General features: G+C 37.5%; 1 protein-coding gene across 1 annotated transcript in view; it reads left to right on the top strand.

Annotated features, from left to right (window-relative positions):
* The first annotated feature begins 48 nt into the window (after positions 1 to 48).
* Positions 49 to 17,279, top strand: part of LOC132095436 (glucosylceramide transporter ABCA12-like) — a 40,652-nt gene continuing 23,421 nt past the window's right edge. The window contains exons 1-25 of the mRNA XM_059500430.1: positions 49 to 112; positions 311 to 432; positions 1,030 to 1,160; positions 1,293 to 1,435; positions 2,650 to 2,817; positions 2,952 to 3,172; positions 4,118 to 6,532; positions 6,843 to 6,946; positions 8,159 to 8,265; positions 8,476 to 8,684; positions 9,164 to 9,240; positions 9,384 to 9,514; positions 9,834 to 10,001; positions 10,432 to 10,596; positions 10,678 to 10,873; positions 11,018 to 11,157; positions 11,728 to 11,847; positions 11,952 to 12,042; positions 12,674 to 12,853; positions 13,187 to 13,475; positions 14,458 to 14,572; positions 14,657 to 14,986; positions 15,951 to 16,020; positions 16,112 to 16,246; positions 16,376 to 16,531. Coding sequence (XP_059356413.1) covers positions 56 to 112; positions 311 to 432; positions 1,030 to 1,160; positions 1,293 to 1,435; positions 2,650 to 2,817; positions 2,952 to 3,172; positions 4,118 to 6,532; positions 6,843 to 6,946; positions 8,159 to 8,265; positions 8,476 to 8,684; positions 9,164 to 9,240; positions 9,384 to 9,514; positions 9,834 to 10,001; positions 10,432 to 10,596; positions 10,678 to 10,873; positions 11,018 to 11,157; positions 11,728 to 11,847; positions 11,952 to 12,042; positions 12,674 to 12,853; positions 13,187 to 13,475; positions 14,458 to 14,572; positions 14,657 to 14,986; positions 15,951 to 16,020; positions 16,112 to 16,246; positions 16,376 to 16,531 — 6,040 coding nt within the window. The 5' untranslated portion in view covers positions 49 to 55. The remainder of the gene's footprint in view (positions 113 to 310; positions 433 to 1,029; positions 1,161 to 1,292; positions 1,436 to 2,649; positions 2,818 to 2,951; positions 3,173 to 4,117; positions 6,533 to 6,842; positions 6,947 to 8,158; positions 8,266 to 8,475; positions 8,685 to 9,163; positions 9,241 to 9,383; positions 9,515 to 9,833; positions 10,002 to 10,431; positions 10,597 to 10,677; positions 10,874 to 11,017; positions 11,158 to 11,727; positions 11,848 to 11,951; positions 12,043 to 12,673; positions 12,854 to 13,186; positions 13,476 to 14,457; positions 14,573 to 14,656; positions 14,987 to 15,950; positions 16,021 to 16,111; positions 16,247 to 16,375; positions 16,532 to 17,279) is intronic.

Here is a 17,279-nt window from a genome sequence, read left to right as displayed (position 1 = left end):
TCAATCAAGATGTCATAGATATATGTACTATATATTTTTCTTAGGATATACAAACATGTGGCACAACCTAGGCAACTTCAGTCTTGGTAGCCTAAATGAAATAACAGAACAGGTAAATTGCTTTTATTTCTGGCCTGTTATTGACTGCTCCTTTACAAACAACAAATCTTTTGACAAGAAAATGTTACCATATTATGATATGTGTTGATTTATTGTGCAAATAAATACAATTCACACACACAAATATAAGTGTGTTATGTATACGTGTACTTAAAACATTCAAACATTCAACTTTTTTGTGATGCCACAGCTTGCAGTCTTTCTGGGCTCTGTGTCACCATTCAAGAATGAGTCCACCCAGACTGTCACAGAATCCATAGGCTTTCTGGTCCAGATCCTCTCCGGGAGTGCTGACCAGCTGACCTTTGACAAGTAAGCTTCATTTATATAGTCAAGGGAATCATTGAAAGTTCATGTGGCCATAAAACTTTTTTCACTGATACAGTAATTGTTGGGCTAGTCTTTTTCTCACTCTGAAGATCTGACAAGCTTTTGTTCTTTTCACATTTTGTTCTTTTTTTATCAGTAAAAAGCAACATATTACAAAAACTCATTATTATGTATGATAATTCTATAACCAAGCATGGTGGGGGGGGGGGCTTGGATTTTCTACACTTAAATGACTTTTAAATTAAAAAAGCAGTGGCAGAAATGTCAGAGGCCGTCGATTAGTCTGTCACCTCACGATTTCAGCTCAAACGATTAGAAGGTGTGATGCTCCTTACCAAAACTGAGTTGTTTAGTCTTTAAATGGGATTCCAATTAAATCAGCTGATTAAATTCTGTTACATTTTCAGGATGGAGAAGGTTCTTTAGAATCCCAGAGCATTAATATATTAAAAAGCACACATATATTTGAAAACTACATATTAAAAATAGATTTATCTCTTATTGTCTCTCAGTTTTGAATGTTAATCGTTTTGTTGTTTGTTGTTAATCGAATGTTAAAACCTGTTTGTTGAACAACAGGTTAGAGAAGATGTTGGCTGCTCTGTTTTCAACCTTCAAAGGTACTCCTATGTGGGATTCTTTGCCGTCTGTCGTGTCCACAATTCAACAAGCCATTGTAAGCAGTGCTCACAACATGCAGGCACAAACAGGTGAGAAAAGCAAAGCTCTACTGTTCTGTTGAATACAGCTGCAAAAGAATTGCAGTGTAGGGTGTTCATGTTTCGGACATTCTTTCAGATCTGATTTGTAGGCATCTAATGCAAGTGCTTTCTTCTCCTCAGAGCTCCTCCACGGCCTCCAGCAGCCATTGTCCAACCTGTTGTCAGACATTTTTAATGTTATGAACACAAGCAGTTTCACTGCTCAGTCCTTTATTGGTGGATTGCCACAGGCCCTTTTGTCAACTGTAGAAGCTGCTTTGCAGGTTAGAACAACATTCCTATCTACTGATGTGTTGGACTGTTAAGATACTTATACGGACCTGTCTGTAACAATGTAAAGAATGCAGGGTTTTGCTTTATATAATAGAGGAGTGGTGAGCTGGATTTTCTTTATAATCCCACCGAAGCTTGTTGAGAAATGATTGACCTTCCCATTTTTGACACATACCCAATCAATAGCAAAGTCATGTGCATGATACCGTGTTCTCAAACACCTACAATGGGTTTGTTGTGGCTTCAGCTTAAAATAGCCGAAGTCCTCCTCAGTGACAGCAGAAGAAAGAGTGACATTATGTAAGCATGACAGTGTAAAATCAAAAAGTGTTTTTCAGTGGTTCCCTTTAAGAGGGCATCCCACCAGCCAAATTACTTGATTTTGATCTTGAATCTAAAATTTCATTAGCTGTGAAAACTTTTTTTGAGTACTCTGATTGTTACTTTCTATGCTAACCAAAGAGTAACTGAAACCACAAAAAAATGTGAATTTGAAAGGTTACCCTAGCACCAACTTAAGAAAATCAATTTTTATTAGTAAGGACAAGATATCTTAGTAACGGAATGTTTTTGATTAGGCATTGAGGAGACTGTATCTTGCATAAGCTGGTGTTAGTTGGTAATTAGCTTTTAGTGTGTTTCCAAACAGCCACAGGCATCGTTAATAAATGTATTTGGCAAATGGTCTAACTTTTTTCTGAAATGAAAAGGCCCAAAAGGCCCACTCAGTGTGCCAAGAACTGTATAAATCACAAATAAACAGCTAGTCATTAGTTTGAGAGCATTAGGTGCTACTTTTCATCCCTAGAGAGAATCTCGTTTCCTTTCACAACAGATGCTTAAATCCTGGTAGGAGTCATATATCTCTGCTTCTCTACCACATGTTCAGTGAATGCTTTGTCTCTGATAATTTTAAAGATCACATCACTTCAATTCACAAGGTATAAAATGAGATCATGGATGGGTTCCCCTCCCCTTCCCCTGGGCCCGGCGTATGAACTATGCTCCAAACTTATTCCCACCCTGAGAAATTGAGAATATCTGTGTTTTGTTTTTCTTGCATTTACAAGCATGTGATGACTTTTTGGCTCCAGAATTAAATAGTGAATTGTAAAAAAACTAAGCAAAAACAATTCAGTACCATCAGTACCATGTGTGTTAGGCTTTTGTGATAATTATTTTATTTTATATCCTCACCCCTCAGGCTGGTTTGGAGGGTCAGAGCCTGAACTGCAGCTACATGCAGCAAATATGGCATGATGTCAGAGCTGATACTGGAATAAGTGAAGACACTGTTGCTTTGTGGTGTAACATCAGCCTAGTGCCAGTCATAGCAGCTTACAATAAACCAGCTCCAGCCTTTAATATGACGGTGAGACAATAAGTTCCAGTTTTATAATAACAGCCTTTTTTATGGCTCTCAAATGCAACTGTCATATTCTACCACTAGATGGTAGTGTGCACTAAAGACTGATTTAGACTTTGTCCCTCTGTGTTTTTAAACAGGGAATGGCGATGAACCCTCTATGGATAAATGCCACTGCAGGAATGATGGCCGAGTCACTGGAGACTTTCTATGGGGCGATCCTAAACAGTACCTTTGCTAGCAGTCACCTCACAGAGGTCTTATTGCATTACACTTCAATGCTATACAACCTCTCTGTGCTAGAAATAACAAACCAGGCTGACTGGAATGTCCAGCTCCTCCAGATGCAGCTGAACCAAAGGTATTAATGCTTGCGTATATTCTTACTGTGATACTTATCCCAAGTCATATTACATGACAGCAAACAAACGGAAGTATTACAACAGTGAAAGATATTTTATAGAGATAAACGCTATTGAGCTTTTCACCATTTTTTTTTCAAACCGTATAGCTTGACTAAATTGCCGACAACAAAAACATGCAGCAATTTTACCCACACTCATACGCCCATTATACCTCGACACTATAACGAGCCTGATTATATTACCGAAATACCTCCTCAAATTTGCCAAGAGATTTCCAGTTATTACCCACAAGGACCAGGGGTTGGAATCATGCAAACAAACTAAGTAAGAGTAATTAAATTTGCATTAAGGTTGATTTATTCAGTTTGACTGCTTTGCTTCCAAATAGGTTTGAGCAGATAAAGTAGTTTCTATTATTCTGTTATCTCTATCTCCCTGCTCTTAAATTGATTCTGCTTTATGTGCTCATCCCTGTAATGAACTGACTGCTGATAGGAATCAAATTATGCATTTACGAATATTTGGGCAAATCAATCACGTGAGACTGCAGGAACATTTATGCACCCTGCTGTAGATCATTGAACATGATGGAAATTGTCTCTAAGTCTATTATAACTATACAGTTCTATTAATATAATATGAGTGCCCGCTGAAATTGAGAGCCAAATCAAGATGAAATATGGAATAATGTTTTGCTGCTTTAAGTACAAGTAATCCAGTTTAAAAAATGTAGACGGCTTATGTTCATATGGCCGATTCATAAATGGTCACATCAACTCTAAATTTAAGTATCTTGGATTTTAATGGTTTATAATCTATCACATATATGCATTACAGTACATTATTTAATCCAGCTTTTAATGGATCCTTAAAGAGCCATTTTTATTTTGTAACTTTTTTGTGAACATCCTAAGTGAACTAATTTGTCTCTCATTCATCAGCCTCTCCTCAGTTCAAATGGCTCTGGATCAAATTAAGACAGAAGCTCCCTGGATGACGCCGTACATTGAGGCACTTGGAAAAACTATAGAGGTCATCCTACAGAATGGCAATCTCCTCCAGAAATCAACTGTAAGCCCTCAGATCATCATGCAAGCTCTGGAGGTCACGCTTGTCGGAATGAACTTTACAGAGGAAACCATTAATTACATCCTGAATGGAGACATATTTATGAACCACAATGGAAGCAAAGTTGACAGTTTAATAAAAGAGGTTATCCAGCAAATCATTGGTACGGGATTGCTGGGTGACTGGCCCACCCTTTATGGAGTAATGCAGCAAATTCTGTATTTGGAAGATACAAGTGGCACCCTATGGAAAACTGTTGATTTTTTCAACTGGCTGTACACTACTCAAGATACTGGACTAAATTTTGTCTTGGAGATCCTGCACAAGCTATACGAGATAGTAAGAGATGCCCTAACTAAGATGCCACTGCCGTGTCTCTCAAAAACCTTTATCGACCTTTCAGGGAATGTTTTGTCCATGCTGAAACAGATCAAACTAACCAGTGACCTCTTCGACCCTGTGGAACAATATCTAAGCCCACTCAAAATGCAAATTGCTCAGGGACAGAACCTACCAAGTCTTGTGTCCCACACAAAAAATGCCAGAAGAATTGCTAGCGAAGTACAGAGAGAGCCAGTGGATGACTTCCTTGACCTTCTTGACATCGACTACCAAGCCCTGCTTGAAGTTCTATCCATTCCACCCACCTCGACTGAAATTCTGGAGACTATTCATGTTTTCTTTGCAAATCCAGACTTGGGTGTCCTCCTTAAGGGTTACTTGAGTGAAATGACTGGAATCACTAGTCAGGAGGAAACCATTGACACAGCTCTGAACGTACTGTCCTACTTGACACTCCCTAGCAATGGACAGCAGTTCCTGGAGATGTTCATGGACATTAGTAGTGATGGGTGGAATTTGCAGGACCTTGATAAAGTAGAGAAATTTGCAGAGAGCATAGGAAGAACAATTGACATGGCCATGGTGCAATCCGACCAGCCACCTCTGAACATTGCGCAAAGAGTCGAGAACATGGCCCAACAACTTCAAGCTTTGGTGTCAAATATCATCTTACAGGGTGGAAATGGCAACGACATTGCAATTCAATTCCTCACGGCGCTCAACGACATCCTTACCGAGAACTTCAAGGACATCAGCCCTCAGGTCACTGGCATTCTCCAAAACATAATTGGCTCGTTTTCCAGTCCAAGGTCGCAGATGAGCTTAGCGTCCTATTTAGCAGCTGTAAATCAAACCGCAGAAGCCTTCGACTCACTTCCCACTGGAGAGATAGCTGTATATTTCAACATATCTGGACAAATGCTGCAAGCCTTTGCATTGCTCGAGGCATATCCCGGAGACATAGAAAAAGTCACGATGTCCACCAGCATGATTTCTAACTCCCTAAACCATGTCCTTGTCCTCTCAAATATCACAGCTCTTCCGAATGGACAGTCTGTTCAAGAGGTCACCCATCCCCTCATCCTTAGCAGTGCCATGGCCACCCACATCCTATTCAACCTCTCCATGTCAAACTATAGCCTAAGCAGCGCTGCTGAGAGGGAGATGCTTTTGACCCTGACGTTCAATCAGATGGTTGTCGTTCTCCCCAAGGAAATGCACATGTACCTCTTAGCTATCAAATCGGCTCTATTCAGTGCCCTCTCGAAAGTATCCAACACTGCAGAAATCACATCCCACTTCCCAGAAATCTCCCAGCTGGTTACACAGTCTCTTCTTAACTCTCTAAACATTACATATGATCCGACATCTATGCATATGACTCCAGATGGCCTTGTTTACATCTTGATGACCATGTCTAATCAAGTGTCCATGAGTCTCTATGAGGGCCTTATGTTATCTGGTTCACCTATCCAAATCTCACAAGCGTTGAACTCTTTAAGTGAGGTTGCTTCTTCCATATACTCAATAATGCCTGTTGAGGGACGGCCATACATCAATATCACACTCAACCTAATGGAGACAATGTCTTTTGTTCTTAATGACACCAGCACCTTTAGGGATGTCAGTGGGGCTGTATCTCAAGCAGCCAGTTCTGTCAACAAACTTCTGGCCTTGGTGCACAACATGAACACAAATTCCTCCAGCACCATTATAAGTGACCTAGAGCACACCCTTAAGACAATCCTAGTGATCATCCAAGAAGACCAAAACCCTTTCACCCAAACAAGTGTTATTACCCAGCAGCTATTGCACACCATCCAAAATCTCATCTTGCTGGGCAATAGCAGCAATGTGGAGTCTGAACTCGCCAAAATAGCGCTGGGGGCTTCTAGCTTGAATATCGGCCATCTGGTGGGGATGAATGACACTAACTGGACTGACAAGTGAGTTTCTTTGAGGTTGTGCTCCCAAGACTGGTTCCTGGTTATAAGCTCATAACTAGGAAAACCTTTTATTTGTTTTTCTTGTTCAATGCATGGCTATAACTTTGTTCTTATAATTACATCCACCATGGCATTTACCCTGCATAATTGCTTACTTCTTCAGAGAAACATAGTTTATGACTCTGAAAAGAACACAGTCTTGGGGTCATGAAAATAAATGATCATAATCCATAGTAGTACATTATGATTAAGCTAACCCAGCAGAAAGAGCAACTTTTTGTTAGTTAATGAAACTTTTCTGTTTATATAGACTGCCTGTGCTGTTGACAAACCTCGATAATAGCCTTCCAGAAGACCTGCCATATTCTTCTCATATTAAGTCCATCATAAGAAGCCTGGCCAACGAATCCCAAGGTACATAAATCATCTTGCTAGATCTACTGACCTATAACACTGTTCATTCAGGGGTTTTATTTCCACAATCTTATGTTCCCACAGTATTTTAACATATAGCATAATAAGTATTTTGCATTCAGCCGTGTGAATACATAATTATTTCTTTGCATATAATTAAAATGTATTCAGCTCAATAAAAAGATGCATGTGCACAGTAAATGTCGCAGACTCCAGGTTCTCCCTCTGAATAAATTACTCTTAGTAATCCACACAGACATTATACAAAGTATGTTGCTTTATGTTTGTGACATTGCAAAGATTTGGTTTAGTAAATGGCAGGTTTGAAGTCTGCTTTCTGCCATATACAGCCAGGAGGCATGTGGCCAGACTGAGTACAGTGCCTGTACACTTTTACAGTGCCTGTGCACTTTAAAATAGCAAATGTTTCTTTTTATCTTTTATATTCGTTTTTATATTATCAGCCCAGTCTATTTAAACAAGTATTTCAGCCCCAAAAATGTAAAGGACATTATTTACTCTTTCTTGTGTCATTCAAAAACCTGTACACACAGGTAAATCCTTAAATTTATTAAAATAGTTTTTGTTTTAGGCATAGATTTATCAAAATTTAGTGATGTTTGTGCTTTAAGCAAGAAAATAATTTAACATTTGGATAAAATAATAAATCTAATCAAGAGATACTGATACTGGTGTGAAAACAAGTGTCAAATATTACTTTCTCTTCTAAAAGAAGATAAGACAAGAAGTTAACTTTAAAACATATCATCATGCTGTGCTCCAGAGTGCACCGTTTTTTCCCCCTCTGGAGATCCACAGTTTTTATTCCCCAATTTCTTTGACTGCAGCACTCCCTCATTTAAATTGATAAACTACTTTTCAATCCTCTCAGCTTGCTTTATATTTTCTTTAATAAAGCTGATGTCTTGTTGAGCATTTAATTTCCCTCTTAACTGTCTGATCTTTAGCTTAAGGTGTTGCACACCTAAGAGCTGTCAGATCTAAATCAGCACACAGCACCATAAAGCTTTCAACGTCTCTTTTTTAAGGGGGGATTCTTTGCTAGATCATTTGCTGCTTGCTGCTCTGTGAGGTTAGCCTTAAAGTGGAGTAAGGTGCAAGTAATGATGCCTGTAGGGAATTTAAGTTACTTCAGCTCTGCAAAAGCTTGATCTTTGTTTTCCCTCTTCCATTTCTCTCGCCTCTCTACAGAAAATCTGCATCTTCTACAGCAAGTGCTAAACACCGCCTTTGAATTAGGCTCAGCCAGCTGGGCAAATGAGAGTTCGGGCACGACACTGGACCACCTGTTAACTAAGGTGAGATTTTTGAGGGTTAAGATTCATAAAAGTGACTTTTTAAAAGCATATGCCAGCAAAAATTACCATCTTGTTATTATTGCTATGCTTATGCCATAACAAGAGAATAAAGAATTGTATAGAGAATACAAAATTACAAATCATTAGGCCTTATGACTCATATCCTATATTTCAAGTATTCTGAAACCAACTTCTTCTATGATAACGTAGGTGTGTGCTCTGGAAAACATGGCTGCTGTGCAGATGATCACCCAGGTTCTGCCTCTGGGACCCAGAGTGCTATGCGACACTGTTGTTCCCGCAGTTCAGGCCTTCCATATGCTCACAACCAACCTGGTGAACCAAAGCACCAACATCAATGATCTGATTTTCCAGACTTTCATTGGAGACCCTAACACTTACAACACTGGAGTGGACTGGTACTCTTTTCTTTAATGACCTTCAACCTTGTTTTTGTAAAATGTACAATGTATATTCAGCAGGGTTGGGGAGTAGCTTACTAAAAGTTGCTGTGCTGCTGATATTTTTAGTTGAATGAAAGTAGATAAATATTATAAATTTTCGTCCACTTCTTTATATAAAGCATTGGAAAACCTGGTTCATTCTAGTGAATCAGTTCAGACGCCAAAAGATAATGTTACAAAAATTAATCAGGTGTTTATGTAGTTTTTTTTTTTAATTAAAATAAATTTACAAAATATAATAATGGCATTAAATGTTATCACTGTTTTCCATTTAATGTATTAATATTATATACTATTGTCTATATATATAATATAACAATATATAATTTAAAGTAAATAATATTTAGGTAAATATATACAAACAGTTTGTTCAGGAATACTACTCATGGATTTATTCTCTCTCTCTTCTCTCTCACTCTTTCTGTTTTATAAAGGACATCAACTCTCTCTCAAATTGTGGGCTTCGACATCTCAACTCTCAAAAGTCTTAATATCAATATGTCATCTCCAGGTACATACTGCTGTCGCTTCTATCAAAAGCACTGTGGAAACAGTGCTCCTTAGCTATCAGATGGTGGTCCAATCAGTCTTTTTCAACCTTGTCATGCATGCATGTCTGCTCTCTCACTTGTCTTTTGTCTTGCGTTCTGACAGCTGAAGTGAAAGTTTCAGAGCTGCTGAAAAACACCACTCTGTTTGTTCAGGATGTCGAGCGTTATACCAGCTTTCCCCCTCACATTCTTCAGGCTCTATTAGATTACCCTCTACCCAGCAGCAACATGCAGGTACATCACAACTCATGCACACATCAGAGGGGCTCAAAAGATGTGTCCAAAAATCATGGCTTCACACAGTGTGAGACAGAAATGAAAATAAATTGAAGGAAGATGGGCTCCTGGTTCCTCCCAAGGATTTTTTCTCCTTCCTACCTCAACAACTTTGAGCATTTTCATGGCCATTGTTGTCTTTCCAAAGGGTTGTAGGGCCCAAGCGCAATACGGTTTAGTAACGAATACAGTATCTCTGTCCCTCACCAGTGTGAAGTCTTGTAGAGTGCAGATTTATTGTGATGTGTTTTGTTTGCTGTCTCTTTCCTCTTCGCAGAGCTTGGTGTGGTTGGCAAACCTACAGCATTGCTCAGACCCCTCGTCTTTGCAACTGGACCCTGCAGGGCAGGAGATCTTCAGCACCTTCTGTGAACGCTCACATGAATGGTACAGCATCACGGTTCTCTTTCTTCGCCATGTGGACATGAAGGCGGCTTTATTCAGGGTAAAGAGCTGGGCACAGAATGTATTGTATATATTGTATATCCAATGAAATTAAATAAAATAAATGTTTTGCATACATATAATAATGCTCGCTTTTTATGCATTTATTATTATGGATTTGTTTTTATTTAGGGTTAGATTGGTGCTGGGGCAGCCTGAGTTCACTGTTAGCCATTCAAAATTTTTAAAAAACATTTATTATAATCTTTGGTTTGCTTACAAGTTTAAAGTTGCTTCCAAGATTTTAAGTTTAAAGTAAAAAGAGAAAATAATATATATTTTTTAATTATTTAATTCAAAAGTGTTTAGGTGTGTAATTGAATGGATTATCGAGCCATAGACATTGCCACTTTATATTTTTAATCTTTAGAAACCATTTTATATAACCTTTTATATGATATTTTATATAACCTTGAGGAATTTTATTGCAGCTGGTGTTGTCCAAAGAATTTCAGGATTTGGTGGCAGTCATGCTAGAGATGGTCAAGTTTTTGACGGACATGATGCACAAACTGGTACCTGCCATTAACAAACTACAGGAATACCTGACAAACATTGGAGAGCTAAACCTGGTGGCCAACCAAGAGTTCCACAGTGTAAGTTTTTTATTTTATTTTATTTTATTTTATTTTATTTTATTTTATTTTAATCATGTCTATGTATTTTCTTTCCCACAGCTGGTGAGGGGAAAGCGGTCCACCATTTCTAGCAGGGCCACGTTTAGTACCATTGCTCGTGCCTTATGCAAAAATGGCATCCTGACGCTGTTCGCCATCGGAAAAGTTCCTATTGCAACCGAGACTGATCCTTCTGTCCAGACGGACCACAAAATAGAAGAGCTGATTAAGAAGTTCAAAATCCCACCCGATGCTAGTATGAACACATATTCTCAGCACACAGCTAAATGTGCACTAAAGCATTATGATAATGACCTGTCAAAAATCTGCTTACAGCATATTGAGTTCAGTTTGATGAAGTGCTGTGGTCAGGCTTAATTAATATACTGCTTATGTCCAGGTCCCTTCTGTATGAACCTCTACTTGGATATGGTGAACACTACAGGCGGCGCAGTGGCCTGGGCCTTCCTCAAACCCATGCTGTTAGGACAGGTCCTGTACTCACCTGACACACCAGTGACGAGAGAGATCATGAGAAAGGTGCTGGTTTAAAACATCTTATGAATAAATATTTAGCATATAGGCAACATTTACACTTTCAGTGATTTTTGACAAAGAGATCATTTTTGCATGCATGTAAAAAGCAAAGATGTGTGATTGGATCCAGTTTGGGCCAATTGTACATATGTGTTATGTTCCTTTTTCAAAAGTTTCAATTTCCAATTTTCTGCCTTGCAAGAAAAAAAAAACTGATATATGAAATTAAACATGGCGACACCAAGGGAAAAAGTGTAGTTAACGTCAATCAACAAAAGTTCCTATAGAGACAGGTGTGTAAAACATAGAAAATGATCATCTCTGTTGGTAATTGTACATTGTACAACGTCATTTATTCTCCGCAGTTGCTAGCAGACATATTTGCAGATAATCAGATACTTGCAAATATAAAGTATATAGGGATATACTGCAGCATAAATCTGGACTTCTGACCCGCATCTATACAGTTGAATCGATATAGACGGGTAGCCTGGTCACAAAGCAAACTATTATGTTTTCTTGTTGCATTTTGTGTTTTTTTTTGGTTACTAAACATTTCCTTCTTTCTTGCAGTCAAATTCTACTCTGCACCAGTTTGGTGATCTAAAGCTTTATGCGTCCGAGTGGATAGAGTCATCGTCATATGTGATGCAGTCTGCCAACATCCTGACAAAAACCTTGCCAATACTTCAGGTACTGAATCAAGAGAAAATCAAATAAACACTTTTTATTTGATTTACACCCCCACCCCCCACTCGACTGCATTAACTGCTCTTTTATCAAAATACTCTTCACAGAATTCTCTGCGCAATCCTTTCGTCCAAAACTTCATTCAGACTCAGACCGGCATTGATGTTACACAAATGAGCACAACTCTCAACCAGTTCTGTAAGTAACAGTTCATGCAATGCTTGCATCATGGGGATGCAGCGTTATTATTACAAAAAAGTTTCTCGTTATTATGAGATTTTATTATAACGAGAACGTTTCTAATATTTATGAGAAACAAAGTCATTATCATGAGGAAGTTTTGCATTTTAATAAAATGCTAAGTCATAATAATGATGTTTTTTCTAGTGCTGTCAAACGATTCATCCAAAAAAAGTTGTTTGTATAATATATGTGTATATACTGTGTATATTTATTATGTATATATAAATACACACACATACACTATATATTTTGAAAATATTTCCATGTATTTCCATGTATATATTTATATTCTTATAATTGGAGTTTGTCTATAAACTGTTAGCAATGGGAAGAAAAAATAGACATTAATGGTTCACATGGCAATTAAATCACAGACAACCATCTGTAAATGCTGAGAAATAATTACTCTCAGAATAGAGCTTATGTCTGTGAGGCACAAATTTACCCAACCTCTGGGAAAACTATCCCTGTCCGAATGGAGTTGTACAGCCGAGTATTTGACAACTAGAGATGCATTGCTCCTATACACAAGAGTCTTATCCTAAATCTGCAGCGGCTTGAACAGTTTTTCTAACACTCTCTGCAGCAAACATGACAGTCCTTTTAGAGGAAAACAAGTTTATCATGGAGCAGATCACCACGCTTTCCATGCTGATGATGAACCTTTCCTCCTGTGTCAACTTCGACCGCTATCGAGCCTTCAACTCCACTGATGAACTCAACGAGCAGGCGGAGAAACTGGCTCAAAACCGTGAACTATATGCCAGTGAGTCCACACACACACACACACACACACGCACGCACGCACACACACACACACACACACACACACACACACACACACACACACACACACACACTCTCATCAGGAGATACCTCTTCAACTGACTACTCCACTCGTGTGGTGATACTCTTGGTTGAGTTGACACCACAGGCACTGAAGAGCCATCGGGCTGTAAAGCCTGTAATTCAATGCAATTCGATTCAATTCTGTTGAGATATAGACTTCCACTGTTATCATGGAGCAGTGGGCCTTCGAGGTTACTATGACAACAGATCACTTCCCTTTTATACACATGAACTCTGCTCATCTTCACAGGCATTATTTTCAAACTTCCTGAGGAGACTTCCAGTAGCCTGCCCCAGAACATCGACTACACCATCCGAATGAACATCGAGAATGTCATGCGCACAGACCGAGTACGGAATCCCTTCTGGGTGAAAGATGCCTTCGTGTCAACAACGAAGACCCAGCGGTACAACAGAGGCTTCGTGTATCTGCAGGAGAGCATCGAGAGAGCCATCATCGAAATGCAGACGGGTAAAGCCATTGATGGGCCCGCGGTCCAGATGCAGGCGTTCCCGTATCCCTGCTACTACAAGGATGAGTGAGTGTCTCACAAACACAAACCCTACATACACATTGATCGTCTCATTAGAAGACAACAGTTCACACCAATACTGAAAATCTGCTCTGTTTTGTTCATTAGAAATATCTCTTTTAGGATGAATGTCTAGTATTTCATAAAAATACTAGATTTGTATTTGTTTAATTTGTTTAAAACAGCACTATTTTCAAGGCAGCAAGACCATTTTGTAAGCTTAGGTTTGGCTTTGGTTCTGTGTAGATGAATTTTCCATTGGCTGTGTATGAAAATCAACATAAATAACATCATAATTACTTTGCATATTTTTTTTTCTTTTGCAATGTTAAGGTGGCTTTAGATGTTTTAGATTGTGGCTTTTAGATAGAAGCCAGTGTTGTTATTTAAAAAAAAATGGGTCTTTTAAATACAGCTGAAATAAAATATAAATATGAGGTGAAAAGCTCATTAAAATAAAAAATTTAAAAAAATTAGAAATCTTGCCTCTGCATGTTAAAGTATTAAAATTACTAATACTAAAACTATAAAAGATATAAATGTTTATACATATAAATAATAAATAACACAAGCCCAAAAATGAAAATGGCTAAATCAAATAAAATTACGGTAAATTAACAATTAAAATGAAAAGAGAAAAAAAAATATATAAGATAAAGATATAGATATATAAGATATCTAAATAATAAATCCTATGGCACTATATTCACTAATAGATGTTAGAATGAGAAAATTAATGCAATATAGTGACAAGCTTTTTCCAAAGAAAATGGATTGCAAACCAAATTAACGTCTGAAGTACAGTAATTGCAGAAGATCAATAATGTGGGTCATCAGTTTAGATTTTTAATTTACAACGTTAATCAAACAGATACTTGATAAAGTTAGTCAGTTCATCGGTTCCTGTTCAACATTTGAAGTTATATACAGTAATATGCATAACAAAAGTGCCAGCCACCTGCTAATCTCAAATCTTTCTACCCCCCAGCTATCTCAACAGCATCGCTTTTGCCTTCCCAATGGCTCTCATGATTTCCTGGGTGCTGTTTGTCGCCCACTTTGTGAAAAAACTCGTCCATGAGAGAGAGCTGCGACTTCATGAGGTATGGAACCAAAGCATACTTTTACTTTAGTCTTTTCCCACCAACTTTAATTAGCTTTCTAAAGTCTTTTCACTCTTCCCACAGTACATGAAAATGATGGGGGTCAATCCCATCAGCCACTTCTTTGCCTGGTTAATTGAAAGTGCTGTGTTCCTGCTGGCGACCGTCATCATCCTCACCATCATTTTGAAATCTGGCGGCATCCTTCCTCGCAGCAATGCCTTCGTGCTCTTCCTCTACCTTTGCGACTATGGCTTCAGCGTCCTTGCAATCAGCTTCCTGGTCAGCTCCTTCTTCGATAAGACCAACATCGCCGGGCTGAGCGGCAGCCTTATCTATGTCATCTGTTTCTTCCCCTTCATCGTACTGATCCACTTGGAGGACAATCTTTCCTTCAGTGTGAAGAGTGCTCTGGTCTGTACTGCATTTAAATCAGTTTGCAATTTAACATAATTACAAAAAACAAACAAACAAAAAAAAACACATTCAGTTTGATGTTATAACTTTTATTCTATTCTTTGTGATTTCTGAAGCACTGTTCTGTTATGGTGTGGACCTGTTTGCATTTTATAATTTTTATTTAAACATTATTTAGTATGTTTATTACTGCAGGAACCAAGTATTCACACACACGCACAAAAATCCCAAGAACAGCATGTTTTCTCAGTAAATGCAGGAAGAAATTCTTTACGGATAATTTATTTATAAATCAAAGCCAGGCGGGACATTTAACAAAAGTCATTTGCAATCTTTGTATGGTGAAATTTAATTATCATAGCCGCTCCACAAGTGAAATATCACCCACAAATGTGAAACCGCATCATTCGTAGAAATGTTAATGCGAACACCAGCAGAGGACTAATGCGCAGGCCATTGTAGCGGCAAAACAACTTTACATGTAATATATCCATGAAGAGTGGGGTTATAATGTTGTTTTGTTGAGTTATTGCAGACTTGCATATCCATGTTGGCATTTTCTTTGTTTTTATCTGTTTTTGTGCAAACGGGGCTGTTGCAGGAATTTATCTCAGTATTGTTATATCCATACGGACATATATTTTACTATATTGTAGTTTTATCCAAAAAAAAACCCATTATGAACACATTATTTAGTTAACAATTTAATCTTAAATGCATTATGGTTTTAACTACAGTTTATTCTTGAATAAAGGAATAGTTTACACCAAAAAATACAAATTATATATTCACCATTTCATTCCAAGCCAGTTTGACTTAGTTATAACAACTCACCTTTTGTAAGAAAGTAATGTAAGTGACATGATGACAGAATTTGATTTTGGGTGAACTAGTCTTTTAAATGATTTAATCGATTGACTGATGTAGTATAAATCTCACAGTGTTTGTTTTTGGTCAACAGAGTCTCTTTTCTCCGACATGCTTCAGTTATGCCAGCCAGTATATTTCCCGCTATGAAAAACAGGAAGAAGGTATGCTGACACAAACCATTCAGATTGTCTGTAATTAGTGTATGTTTGGGATAATTACGTTGACTGAATGCATTGTGTACTTACACCTCAGGCATCCAGTGGAGCAACATGTATATCTCTCCTCTGGCTGGTGACACTTCCTCCTTCGGTTGGCTCTGCTGGCTGCTCCTCATTGACTCAGTAGTATATTTTATCATTGGGATTTACATCCGCATGGTCTTCCCAGGTATGTGCAAGGTTGCTCATTTGAGAAACTCATCAAATTTGTTTGTGTGGCTAGGCAAAAATAACCAATATTCATTTTTAGTAGTGGAGGTTTAATATTATTGTTTAATCTATTTTTTCTCTTAATCAGGAAAGTATGGCATTGCTGTTCCGTGGTACTTCCCAGTGACTCGGTCCTTCTGGACAGATATGTTCAGCTGCTGTAGCAGAATGCCAAAGAAAATAGGCAGAGGGCTGCTCTTTACTAACATGATGCACGAACAAAAAACCACTGACAAGAGCAAAGGTACATTATTACAGAGTGCTCTGAAATACTTGATTCTGATTGGTCTGTAGCAGCATTGAGCAGTAAAGTACGTTTGAATGAGTGCATAGCTATATACTTAAAAACATACATTGATGCTATTTTCATGTTTCTCACATCACCTTTTTAATACAAGTGCAAGTTAGAATAACTAGTTGGTGAAACAATTACAGACTGAAGTAGAAACGATATATTATATTGTGGCTAAATATTACACTGCAGTAGATTACCTGCACTGCCATTCAGAGGTTCACCAAGGCTGCATTTATTTGATTAAAAATACAGTAAATTGTGAAACAGTACAATTTGAAATACTTGTTTTATATTTTAATATATTTTAAAATGTAATATATTTATGTGATGACAGCTGAATTATTCAAATGTGCTCATTTGGTAATCAAACAGATTATAATATAATATAATATAATATAATATAATATAATATAATATAATATAATATAATATAATATAATATAATATAATATAATATAATATAATATAATATAATATAATATAATATAATATAATATAATATAATATAATATAATATAATATAAATATAATATAATATAGTGGAAAATGTGATACATTTTCATTTTAGGATTCTCTTTGAACAGAAAGTTCAAAAGAACAGGATTTATTTGAAAAATATTTTTGTAACTTTAAATGTTGTTACTGTCTCTTTTGATAAATGTAATGTCCCTTCATGGATAAAAGTATCATGTTCTTT

This window comes from Carassius carassius, chromosome 19 (genome assembly GCF_963082965.1).
Source record: "Carassius carassius chromosome 19, fCarCar2.1, whole genome shotgun sequence".
NCBI classification, from domain to species: domain Eukaryota; kingdom Metazoa; phylum Chordata; class Actinopteri; order Cypriniformes; family Cyprinidae; genus Carassius; species Carassius carassius.
This window is presented reverse-complemented; position numbering and strand designations above follow the sequence as displayed.